This window comes from Tupaia chinensis, unplaced genomic scaffold (assembly GCF_000334495.1).
Source record: "Tupaia chinensis unplaced genomic scaffold, TupChi_1.0 Scaffold000185_1, whole genome shotgun sequence".
Taxonomy (NCBI): domain Eukaryota; kingdom Metazoa; phylum Chordata; class Mammalia; order Scandentia; family Tupaiidae; genus Tupaia; species Tupaia belangeri.
In genome coordinates, this window is record NW_006159660.1 from 1,143,935 (window position 1) to 1,156,236 (window position 12,302).

The following is a 12,302-nucleotide window of genomic DNA, read 5'->3' on the forward strand; positions in this document are numbered from 1 at the left end:
TAATAGCACATGTGCTACCTTACTGCACTTGCTGTGTTTAAGAAAATTCCAGCAAATAGAACTGGAGATTGGGATTAAGAATTTGGTTAAAAAATGGAAATCTCCTGAGAGACCTTACTAACTCTCCCTTGGCATTCATAGGTAACTAATTATTACTATTGTGAGAGAGTTAAACAGTATAATTCCCTGATTAACAAACCATTTTCAGCAGCAGACAACAATAACAGCAACCACAACACAGTAACAGCAATTTCGTTAATTGTTTGCTGATTTTTAGCCAGGCAGTATGCGAGGGGGTTTGTGTGTATTTTCCAGGTACTCTTCATAACAACTGTATGATATAGATACTATTTTCTCCATTCTATAAATTAGAAAATGGATCAAAGGCCAGTAGAGGGGTGGAACCAGGACCCAAATTTAATTATATAAGACTCCAAAGTTTCTGGTGTTTGTTTGTTTTCTGTTTGTTTTTTGGATACCATGCACCCAGAAAGACAAAGACAGAGACAGAAAGTGAGAAATCATCCCCCAGGGGGCATGGCCACACCGCAATCCCTTCTCTTTCATTCTCCTCTTGGGATCTTGGGCATGCATGCACACGCACACACCCCTGGCGTCAGTTTAAGCCACTGGGTCTGGAACTCGAACTACGGTCAACTACATGGGAGTCCAGTGACAGCCATTATGCCAACTATTGGTCTCCTGTTTCTAATCACTACAAAAAAAAAAAAAAAAAAAAAAAAGGAGACACAAAGAGAATTTAAAAAATAAGACCAATCACATTGCATAGACCTCTAACTTCCAGTATATGGGATATTTTAAATTTAGGGAACCATTTTCTTTGTTTTTTTCACATTGATTCTGTAATTGATGTACTCCAACATATTGAAGTGGATTATTTTTTTCAAGAGAGATTTTTGCTCTAGAGCACATGTGCTCACCAGAGAGACAGAAAGCCAGAAATCACCTCCCCCCCGGGGGGGGGATGGCTACATCATAACCCCTTCTCCTCCATTCGCTTCTCTCTCTCTCTCTCTCTCTTTTTTTTTTTTAATTAGCGAATGTGAAAGCAGGCCACTTTAATGTTTTTGTACTATTTAATAAGTAATCTTTTCATGACTGCAGACATGTAAGACTGGATATATTCAGAAACATCAGTCATGACAATTTTCCAGATTGGTGTATCATCTTCACAAATTACAAATAGTTACTTGTATGCAACTGCTATCAAATCAGTAAGATAGCATTTATGCCTCTGTCATTTTCAGGATTGTTGGTAACTTGGGCATATTTGCCCCAAATAACCTTGCCTCCTTGTGTCACCGGGCCCAACTCGCTCACGTTCACCTCAATGACAGTACATTTGGTGATAACATACTACAAAGTTGTATGTAGTGGGGATGAGGGGTTCTTCTTTACACCAAGTATTGGCAGGCAAAAGGTTGCTTTCAGTTCAGGATGTGTTATGTAGACTTTCTTGAAACATAAGCCCATTGGCCTAATGAATCTTTCATATTTAGGTGGTTTTCTAGTAAAGCCATCTCCAACAAAGCAGACTATAACCATCCTCTTCCATGCCTTCTTCTTTTTCTTTCCTGTTTGAATAACTTTTAAGACTTCTGTTTCTCCCTGAGCTCAAACTTTGGGTAGCAGGGCTTCCCATTTTCCTGCCTTTTCTCCCTGTTTTTGTTTAATCATACTGGAAAGTACTTTAGCTTGGGACTGTCCTTCTCTGTCCAACAGATAGGCAGGGACCACTCATTGTGGAGTCTTTTCATCGTTCTTCTGTTTGGTGTTCCTCTTTTCATGCATCTTGTTCATCTTTTTCATCTGTGTTTTCTCAGCTTGGCGCTGTTTATGACAGAGCTTAGCCTTCAGACCAATCATCTTTTTTTGCCTTCTTTGAACGTTCATGAGCTTCCTGACTTTCCTTCTTTCTCTTTTTCTCATGGTATTCCAAACGGTATTGATAGCATTTACAATGTGATTCAGTATATTCGTTTTGTGGCACGGTGACAGCTGCAGAGTCATGGGGAGCAGCCTCCCAGATGCAAAGAAGTTGTCAACTTTCAGGACTCAAAGATCAACCTCCATTCTCTTCTTGAGATTTGGGCACGCGCACATACACTCGCTCAGCCTGAGTTTTGTGTTTTTTGTTTTGTTTTGTTTGTTTGTTTGGGTTTTTTTTTTTTTTTTGAGAGGTTTTTTTTCTATAGTGCATGTGCACTCACCAGAAAGACAGAGAGAGACAGAAAGTGAGAAATAACCTTCCAGGGGGATGGCCATGCTGCAGTCCCTTCTCTTCCATTTTCCTCTTGGGATCCTGGGCATGCACACACACGTGCCCGGCATGAGTTTAAGCCAATGGATCTGGGACTTGAACCACAGTTGACTACATGGGGTCCAGTGATGTACCCATTACACCATCTCCTGGTCCTGCCCAGCATGAGTTTTAAACCGCTGGGTCTAGGACTCAAACCATGATCGACTATTTGGGTGCCAAGAAATGTAACCATTACACCATCTGCTGGTCTCATATTGATGTGTTTTTAAGATTGATAAACACAAATGTTTTACTATGATTAGTTTTCTTTCTTGGTATTTTCACTGAATTATGGGATTAATCTGAAGTTAGTGTTGGGAGACCAAATTACTGTAGTTGCCATACTCACAGTGAAAAAATTTTGATCGAATGAGAAATAACCAGTACAAGTATCTAAAGTGTATGTTTGATATCTATTTAAAACATACCTAGAATCTGTGGCATTCAGCTTTGTATATGTTACCAGTTCCAGGTCAGCACGTTATTTTTAAACCATTAAAAAATACAGTTCAAGGGTGTAGGTACCATGGAATGTGACACAGACACAGAAACACATGCTTCATCTCAATGACTGTCAATGATGTCATTCTCTGCCTTCTTTTGTAGGTTATCAGCACAGTGTTACATTAAGTATTAGTGAAAATACTTCAAAGCAATCTTTTTGAAAATGCACTATAAACAAAACAAAATCAAAACAAAAAACCAGGCTAACCTGTGCCCTGGTAGTTAAGGTGATTGGATCCCACATGGCCAACTGTGTGTTCCTAATCTTGGACCTGGCAGTTTGAGAAACACACCACACACCAGGGGTGTGTGTGTGTGTGTGTGTGTGTGTGTGTGTGTGCGCCCTAAATCCTGAAAGGAGAGAGGAATAGAGATGGTACTGTGGTGTGACCATCCCCCATAAAGTATGCTTTCTCTATGTATGTATGTGTATATACACACACATACACACACACATAACCTGTTTCTGGAGAGTGCATGTGTCTTTTGGCAAATTTTTAAAGTTTTCCTTGGAAAATAATAAATTATGAAGATTATAATGTGAAAAATTATAACATGAAGGAAATTAATTTGCTCACATTATTGATAGCCAACTAAAACTTGGGAGTTCTTATTAATCAGACAGAATAAAGAATATTCTGGCCTCACCACAGTGTATAAGCAGTAGGAGTGCTGCTGGCAAGCAAATGAGAAGGCTCTAGTTCATGTCCTAGATCTACCTCAACACACTTTCATCCTGGCTTACTGTTGGGCTAAAGGGAAAATTATATTATGAAGAGCCTGTCAAAGATGTCTCTCTCTCTCCCCACCTTTCTCAAGAAATAAAGAAGTAAACATTGTTTTTAAAGCATATTTTGACTCTCAAAGCAAATATGTAAGTCTTGCTTGAAAAAGAAGCAAGGTGGTGGTATAGTGGTTAAGATAGTGGACTCGGGACCAGCAGTTAGCATAATGGCTATGTCACTGGACTCCCATGTAGTTGATCGCGGTTCGAGTCCCGGACCTGGTGGCTTAAACTCACGCCAGGTGTGTGTGCGTGCGTGCCCAAGATCCTGAGCGGAGAATGGAGGAGAAGGGATTGTGGCGTGGCCATCCCCCCTGAGGTGTAATTTCTCGCTTTCTGTCTCTCTGTCTCTCTCTGTCTTTCTGGTGAGCGCACGCACTCTGTAGAGAAAACCTCTCCCAAAAAAGAAAAAGAAAAAAAAAAAAAAAGATAGTGGACTCAAATATGTCTGACAGCAATTCAAGTCCCGGACCCAGTAGCTTGAAGCTCTCACAAATGTATGCACATGCATCCCCAAAATCCCAAAAGGAGAATGGAGGAGAAGGGATTGTGGTATGGTCATCCCCCATGGTAGGGATGATTTCTGGGTTTCTGTCTTTGTTTCTCTCTGTCTTTCCAGGGAATGCCCACACCTTATAGTGAAATAAATAAATAAACAAACAAATGAGCCAATATCTTTGGTTAGAAGAAAATTGCACTTTTAATAACTAATTGGGGAAATAAAATTAATTTCCATATTTATCTGATGACTATCTATCTGTAGCTACACATGAAAACAAATTTAAATTTAAAAAATTTTTGACTGGTCGCATAGCACAGCAGTTAAGCCATGTATAGGGAGTCAGACCCCACATGGCCAACAGTGACTGGAATCCTTCCTCCCCACCTCCACCACAATGGCTTGAAAATCATGTCAGGCACCCAAGTGTGCATGCCCCAAATTCTGACAGGATGGAGAAATAGAAAAAAGATTGTGACATGACCATGCCCCATCAGGTGGGTGCTGCGTCTCTCTCTCTCTCTCTCTCTCTCTCTCTCTCTCTCTCGCAAGTGTACAAGCCCTCTGGCAATTAAAAATAATTTTGGAAAATTGTTTAGGAAACACTACCTGAATTTAGTTATTATTAAATGAGAAACAGTAAACAAGACTAGTTCCTTTTAAAACCATAATAGACATTGTCTTATAACATAATTTTGATAGTTAAAACTATACCTATGAACATATATGATAAATTCAGTGTATATTCATTCCATCACATACAATTTACTTAAAAGCCTATATTTACATCTGGTTTACAAAACAATTTGTTATCTGTACATGTCTACAATTAGATTTCATTTTATTTTTTTAATTGTCAGAGGGTGTGTGTACTTGACACAGAGAGACAGAGGAAGAAAGCATTCCCCAGTACCTCCAAAGGGGCATGGTCACACCACAGTCTCATCTACTTCATTTCCTCCTGTGGGAATTTTGGGCACACACACACACACACATACACACACACACACATACACATCCCTAGGGTGTTTTTCAAGTCACCTGGGCCAAGATTTGAACCATGACTGGCCACATGGAATATAGCTTCCTTTACCACCAGGCTATGGGGCCAGTCCTATAGATTTTATTTTGCTTTAGGAAAGCCTGATCCTAAGCAATGTTCTCAATTTCCTCCCAGTATCCTATCTCTTATCACAGCAACATTGCAATAATGAATATAGACCCCCCTAAACAGAGGTAGAGACTCCTCAGTGGAGTAGAAACCTGGTTAAAATGTGATCAACCTCATTTAAGTAATATGATAGAAAATTATCAGTGATGGTGAGACTAACTACACTGATAGGTTTTTCTGTAGAATAAGAAGTGACTTCAAAAAGTTTGTGGATGAAAGAAAGTATGAATTTATTTTGGTGCAAAAAAGTTGAAAGTCATACATGTTTTTTGTTTGTTTGTTTTGTTTGTTTGTTTGTTTTAAAGAGGTTTTTGTCTTAGGGCACACGCACTTGCAGGAGAGAGACAGAGACAGTGAGAAGGAAAGTGAGAAATCACCCCCCACAGAGATGGCCATGCCTTTAATCCCTTCTCTTCCATTCTCCTCCTGAGATCTTGAGCACGCACATACATGCCCAGTGTGAGTTTCAAGCCACTACGTCTGCGATTCAAACCAGAGTCAATTATGTGGGAGTCCAGCAATATAACCACTATTGTGATTCCATACATGTTTTTAATATTTATTTTCCAAGAACTTTTGGAAGAAATTTTAATATTTTTATTAATTTAATTATTTATCGTTGTTGTAATTATATTAATTTTTATTAATATTTTCAATATTTTTATATTAAATAAAATATTCTGTATTGGAAAAATATATTTACCTTTAAAAAATTTTGCCACAGGGCATATATGCTTACTGGAGAGAAAGAGAGAGAAAGAAAGTAAGAAAGCAGAAAGCACCCCCATGGAGAATGGTCACTACAATCCCGTCTCTTCCTTCTTTCCCTTCTCTCAGGATTTCGGCACACATGCACATGCACCTGGTGTGTTTTTTAAACTGGCGGGTCCTGGACTCCAGTGGTGCAGTTGGCCATGTGGAATTCAGCCACACTTAACAACCAGGACACAGGCCTCAAATACATTCTTTTTTTTTTTTTTTTTTTTTAATAATAATTTGATGTTTTATTTGTACAGGAGGGGGCTCAGTCCTTCTTGGCAGAGGCTTTCTGAAAGGCAGCCAGGATGTTACTTGGCTCCTCAAGCTTCCTCTTGGCATCTGTGTGTGTCCCTACCCTTTTCTTGATAAACTTGAGAACACACTTGTCCTTGGAGATCTTGAGCAGCTCCAAGGTGTGCCTCTTATTCAGGACGAAGCCACACACCTCCCAGATCATATTGTGTATGAACTTAGCGTGCTTGGTGAGGCGCCTGCTGCTGCATCCCTGCCTCAGCTTGCTCACGTTCTTGGTCACTGTGTGGCCGTCGTTCAGGCTCATGTCCATGGGGGAGCACAGAGCCATCATGGCTACAGCTTTCCAATAGCCCCTGAGACGGAAGGCAACATTCACTTTCAGGACCAGTAGATGGCGTAAAGGTCACTTTTTAAAATACGTGTTCTGTGTGTGCAGTAGTCAGTGTGTTCAAAAGGATTACTGATTTCTGAGAAAATATTCCTCAAACATGGCAACAAAAAGTTCTCTGCTTTAAGCCCTGCTGCTTCCCTTACATTAAATCTTATCCAAAATATTCAGAAGAAAATCATCCCAAAGAGTAACGGAAAGACATATGAAAATATTTCCAGAAAATAAAAATTATACCATCTAGTAGATTGTACCAGTAAGTGCAATATATTTTGGAGAGAGAAAGGTTTACTTTTATATGGCCATTCTTTAAGTTTTATACTAAAATACTGCTTAGCAATGAAAATAAAAATGATTGCTCTTGTCCCACATATAATGTCTACTATCATAACAATGACAGGTTGGCCTTTGCTGTGGAAGTCAGGGAAGTGTGGCCAAACATCGACATTAGAGAAAGGTGCCCATTTCTACCCTTTTCTGATGCTGAATTGTATAGCTTGACTTTAATTGCGTTTTGTTTTGTTCTTTTTAAGTTTTTCACGACTTTCAGGTGAGTTTTAGTGTGATTTGTAATCTAGTAAAATAAACAAGTAAATGAACAAGAACAAAAAGGTTCTGGACTGGCCCTGTGGTCTAGTGGTTAAGGGAACTGGATCCCACATGGCCTTAATTCCCACATGGTAAGAACCCTGGCCCTGGAGGCTTGAAAAACATGCTGAGCATGTGTTTATGCTCAATATCACCAAAGGAGGGAGAAATGTAGAGATGGAGTGTGACCAACCCCCTTTGGGAGATACTTTCCTTTTTGTCTCTCTGTCAGCTGATCTCTCTCTTGCAAGTGCATATACCCTCTAGCAAAAAAACACACACATGGTGGGTACAGAGAAAAAAGAAATACTGATTTTTTTTTTCTGGAAGAAAAGAATATCATCCAAAAGATACTATCAGTGTTGATTCTGTTATAAAGAATCATTTCCTCATAAAAACATGTGTCTGTGTGCACGAGAGAGAGATTAAATACTAAAACAAGTAAATTTATCATGTTCCAAACAAATATGTTCAAATTATTTCTCACTGTATGTTTCAACTCTATTCTGTCTTCCCGCAGACTTAAACATTTATTTATTTACTGTATGTTTTTCAATCAAAAGGTCTTCCAAAAACTTATCCAAACTGCTAAGGGGTGGAAAAAACAAATGACCTTCCCCAGAAGGATTCATTTAGTTTCCCATGTTTGTTGTTTCTTTTATTCTAATAATATCCTTGACTACTATACTTCCTCTCACCAAAACTAATTTGTCTCATAGTCCTCCCCGAATTTAAATTAATTCTTCTATTGGTTCTTCAACCAAATACATTTTTCCCCACTAGTTGTATTGTTCAATTATGGGAAGAGAATGCATGTCTTAGCTTTTGGTTTTTGGCCCTGCATTATTTCTTCCTTTGAGGAGATCATTTCCTTACTCCCTATTTCAAATTAATGATATTCAGTCAAAGCATTAGGATGAACCCAGTCTTCTCTGACTAAAGTGAGAGCAAGTGGTCCGGGTCTCACCAGGGCTCTGATGTCCACTCCCTAGATGTATGACTTTGGGTAAATTAAGAAACTTTTCTGTGACTTTATTTTCCATCTCTAAAATGGGGCAATGATAAGATCTATCTCACAGAGCTGTTGTGAAGATTAAGGAGTTAATGACCACATAGTAAATCTTTAATGCACTGTTACCAGTATTATGACTTTGATAGGACTAATTGCTATTTCAGTTGCCAGTCACCTTTGGGCTGTCAGATGGAGAGAGTGTATACAATTACGATGCCAAAATTAGGCAAGTGGAATCAAGATTGGAAAACAAAGTCTTTGAACCCTAGACCCAGCTGAGTCTAGAACCAGTCCCTAGATTTTCAAGTATGTGAGCCAATGAAATAGCAACCCCCCCCCTTTCATATGTTTCTTTTCTTTTCTTTTTCTTTCTTTTTTTTTTTTTTTTGAGAGAGGTTTTTGCTATAGGGCACGTGTACTCACTAGAAAGGCAGAGAGAGACAGAGAGACAGAAAGTGAGAAATCACCCCCCAGGAGGGATGGTCATGCCACAATCCCTTCTCCTCCATTCTCCTCTCAGGATCTTGGGCATGCACGCACACATACTCGGTGTGAGTTTAAGCCCCTGGGTCTGGGACTCAAACCATGGTTGACTACGTGGGAGTCCAGAGACATAGCCATTATGCTAACTGCTGGTCCCTGAATCTTATGTTTCTTACATGTAACTAAAAGAAATACTAATACAAAGTGTAAGTTTGTCTATAGGGTTAAGTGTTTCTTGTTGTTTGCATCTTATTTGCTTTTGCTCCTAAGGTAGATCAACAAATTTTAGATAAAAGGTAATATAGGATTCTCTGCCTAAGCAGACAGCCTGGGTAGGAAATTATTTAAAACATAAAAAGAGCAACAACAACAAAATTATTTTAAACTTTCCTTTAAGACTATCTAAGAAGAGAAGTCTACATAGAGTCACAATGTGATTTTCTTAAAAATATTATGACACCAAAATTATTAGTTTTCATTTTCATCTAAGATCTTTATTCTCTACTGTTCTTGATCCTATTGAAACATTTCAGTATATCAAAACACTGCAATGTTAGTACCCAAGATAAAAGCCATTGTATGCTGATCATTATGATTGATGTGGTACAATTTTAAAAATAAAACTATCATGCCCTTTCAAAAAAAAAAAAAAAGAACAAAGATATTATGTAGCTAAATCTGGCCCTCCTCCAACTTTCTAGTGTCATAAATTTTATGTCTGGGAGGAAATTCTCAAAACAAAGATGGACTATTTCTGTGTTTTCAAATATGGCACCATATCAGCATCATCTTGGTGTTTTCATCGTCTTGGATCTGTTCCTCTCACGTTGTGATTTGGTGGGTTTGCCATGCTCTGCAAGCTCTTGCCTTTCACAAAGCTCAGGTAGCCTTAATAAAGTGTACTGTGGTCTCCCAGATTGATGGAGAATCCAAGTCCTAGACTGATGCAGGAATTAGGTTTCCTCAGTACAGCTACTGAGGCAAAGCTAGAATTAGAACCCAGTGCTTTAATTGCCAAATCAAAAGTCTTGCTATGTTACCATACTGCCTGAATCAGAATTATTATAGTTGTCATCTCTTAAGCCAGCTTCTCAGCATCACTTATCTGTTCTTCAGTTCTGAGAAGGGGAAAGAGAGAGAGAAAATCTCTGGATTTTCTGAAGTCAATTCCACCACTGGGATTACTGATGACATTAATAAATTGTGTTTGCTTTTTTTTTTAATATAGTGTGTATATTGATATATATTTTTAAATTGCCAGAGGGCATGTGCACTTGCCATAGAGAGACAGATAGAAAGAAGGAGAAAGCACCCAAATAGGGTGTGGTCGTGCTGCAATCCCTTCTCCTCCATTTCTCCATCCTGTTAGGATTTCAGACATGCATGCACATCTTGCCAGTGTAGTTTTCCAGTCCCCAGAGCCACATGGAATCCAGCTTCTTTAACCACTAAGTACAGGGCTAGCCCAGATTCTAAAATTCTCATATTTTCTGAAGGCAATTTCAATTTATACCTATTCTCAGTGCTCAGTGGTATAAAGACACTAGTTGGATGAACTCACCACTTACTGGCTTGGCCTGTAAGTTCTCTAGTATCATAATGTGGTCATTTTGCTGGTCTTGGGACAGTAAAATGTAAGAGTTTGCAACACCAGCAAGCTCAACACTTCACAACACCAGCAAGCATGACACTGGTATGCCAGATTTAACCTTTACTTCTTGATTAAAGTAAATTCCCCAGAGTCTATTTAAAAATGTCTTCCTAGGTGTGGGTAACTTAGGATCATAGGTCATGAACTAAATCAGAAGGTAACCAGAGACCTACAAGTATACATGAGTGCTTCCTTTGCTCCCAATGGATAACCAAACCTTCCAGCATTCTATCTTTGAAACAATGAGTAAGCAAAATGTGTTATTGAAAGTACTAGTTATGATGTCATTATGCTGGAGTAATTGCCTCTGTCCAGGAACATTTCTGAATGGGCTCACTCACTTATAAAGACTTTGCAATCCTTGAACTGTTTTACACAGGAAATGTGTGTTTGATTTGAATAAGGAGAATGAGAAGAAATAGAATTATGAATGTGGGATAAGGGGGAGAAGGATGGAGGGCTAAGATGCATGTCCCCAAGTGCTGGCCTTAGGCAAAACCAGAGCAATGAAAAACTCCTAGGGTGCTAGCTGGATGACTTTTTATAATGGGGGGATGAGTAATATTTAATTTCCATTCATTTCATAAATTCATAATTTATGAATGCCATTGCCTGTGTAGAATTTGAATGTGGGTTGTCTGCTCCACACCCACGACATCCCTTCATTGCCCTGTGTGAGTGGGTTAGGGGTGGGGTTAGGAGTGTGGTCTAAGCTACATTAGCACTGCAGAGGTAAGAGGTCAGTTCTGCAGAAGGACAGTTCAGGTGGTGGGAAAAACAAAAAGAAAACACACACACACACACACACACACACACACAAACACACACACACACACACACACAGAGTACAATGTTACTCTAAGTGTATGTTCTTCAGGATCCAGACATCTTAGATTTAGGAATATTATAATTCCTATGGAAAGCAAGATGAATTAGAACTAATTTTATTTGAATTTCAGAGGACAAAATGAACGTCTTCTGTTGTTATCTGGGTTCTACCTAGAATGTAAGTGTCTCTTGTAGTTCTTCCCAAATGACCTCCTTGTAAATAGATCCTTTGAAAGTTTTGTTTGTTTTGTTTTGTTTTTGTTTTTGTTTTTGGAGAGGTTTTTGCAATAGGGCACATGCACTCGCCAGAAAGACAGAACTAGAGACCGAGAGATAGAAAGTGAGAAACCACCCCCAAGGGTGGATGGCGACATCTTAGATTTAGGAATATTATAATTCCTATGGAAAGCAAGATGAATTAGAACTAATTTTATTTGAATTTCAGAGGACAAAATGAACGTCTTCTGTTGTTATCTGGGTTCTACCTAGAATGTAAGTGTCTCTTGTAGTTCTTCCCAAATGACCTCCTTGTAAATAGATCCTTTGAAAGTTTTGTTTGTTTTGTTTTGTTTTTGTTTTTGTTTTTGGAGAGGTTTTTGCAATAGGGCACATGCACTCGCCAGAAAGACAGAGCTAGAGACCGAGAGATAGAAAGTGAGAAACCACCCCCAAGGGTGGATGGCCACGCTTCAATCCCTTCTCCTTCACTCTCCTCTTGGGATCCTGGGCACCCACGCACACACGCTTGGAGTGAGTTTAAGCCACCGGGTCTGGGATTCGAACCACGGTCGACTACGTAGGAGTCTAGTGACATAGCCATTACACCAACTGCTGGACCCTCCTTTGAAAGTTTAGAAGCTGACTTGCTTTTATAGTAAATTGTATCCTGAGTAGTATCATTCTATCAGGCATTTCAACTAGTACTAATTAATAGAGTCCGAAATATGGGAAAATAAGATTTTTGTACCTATCAGATGATAATAAAATTTATTTTAATTAACTAGTGTTGTCCTAGATGAGAGAAAAAAGCCTGCTTGTAAACTGACCATGGTGAAAA

General features: G+C 39.0%; 1 protein-coding gene across 1 annotated transcript; it reads right to left on the reverse strand.

Annotated features, from left to right (window-relative positions):
- Window positions 1-6,305: 6,305 nt before the first annotated feature.
- Window positions 6,306-6,623, reverse strand: LOC102492670 (60S ribosomal protein L36). The gene has a single exon (XM_006146694.1). It carries the CDS (start codon window positions 6,621-6,623, stop codon window positions 6,306-6,308), a length of 318 nt encoding a protein of 105 aa, XP_006146756.1.
- Between the last annotated feature and the right edge of the window lie 5,679 nt (window positions 6,624-12,302).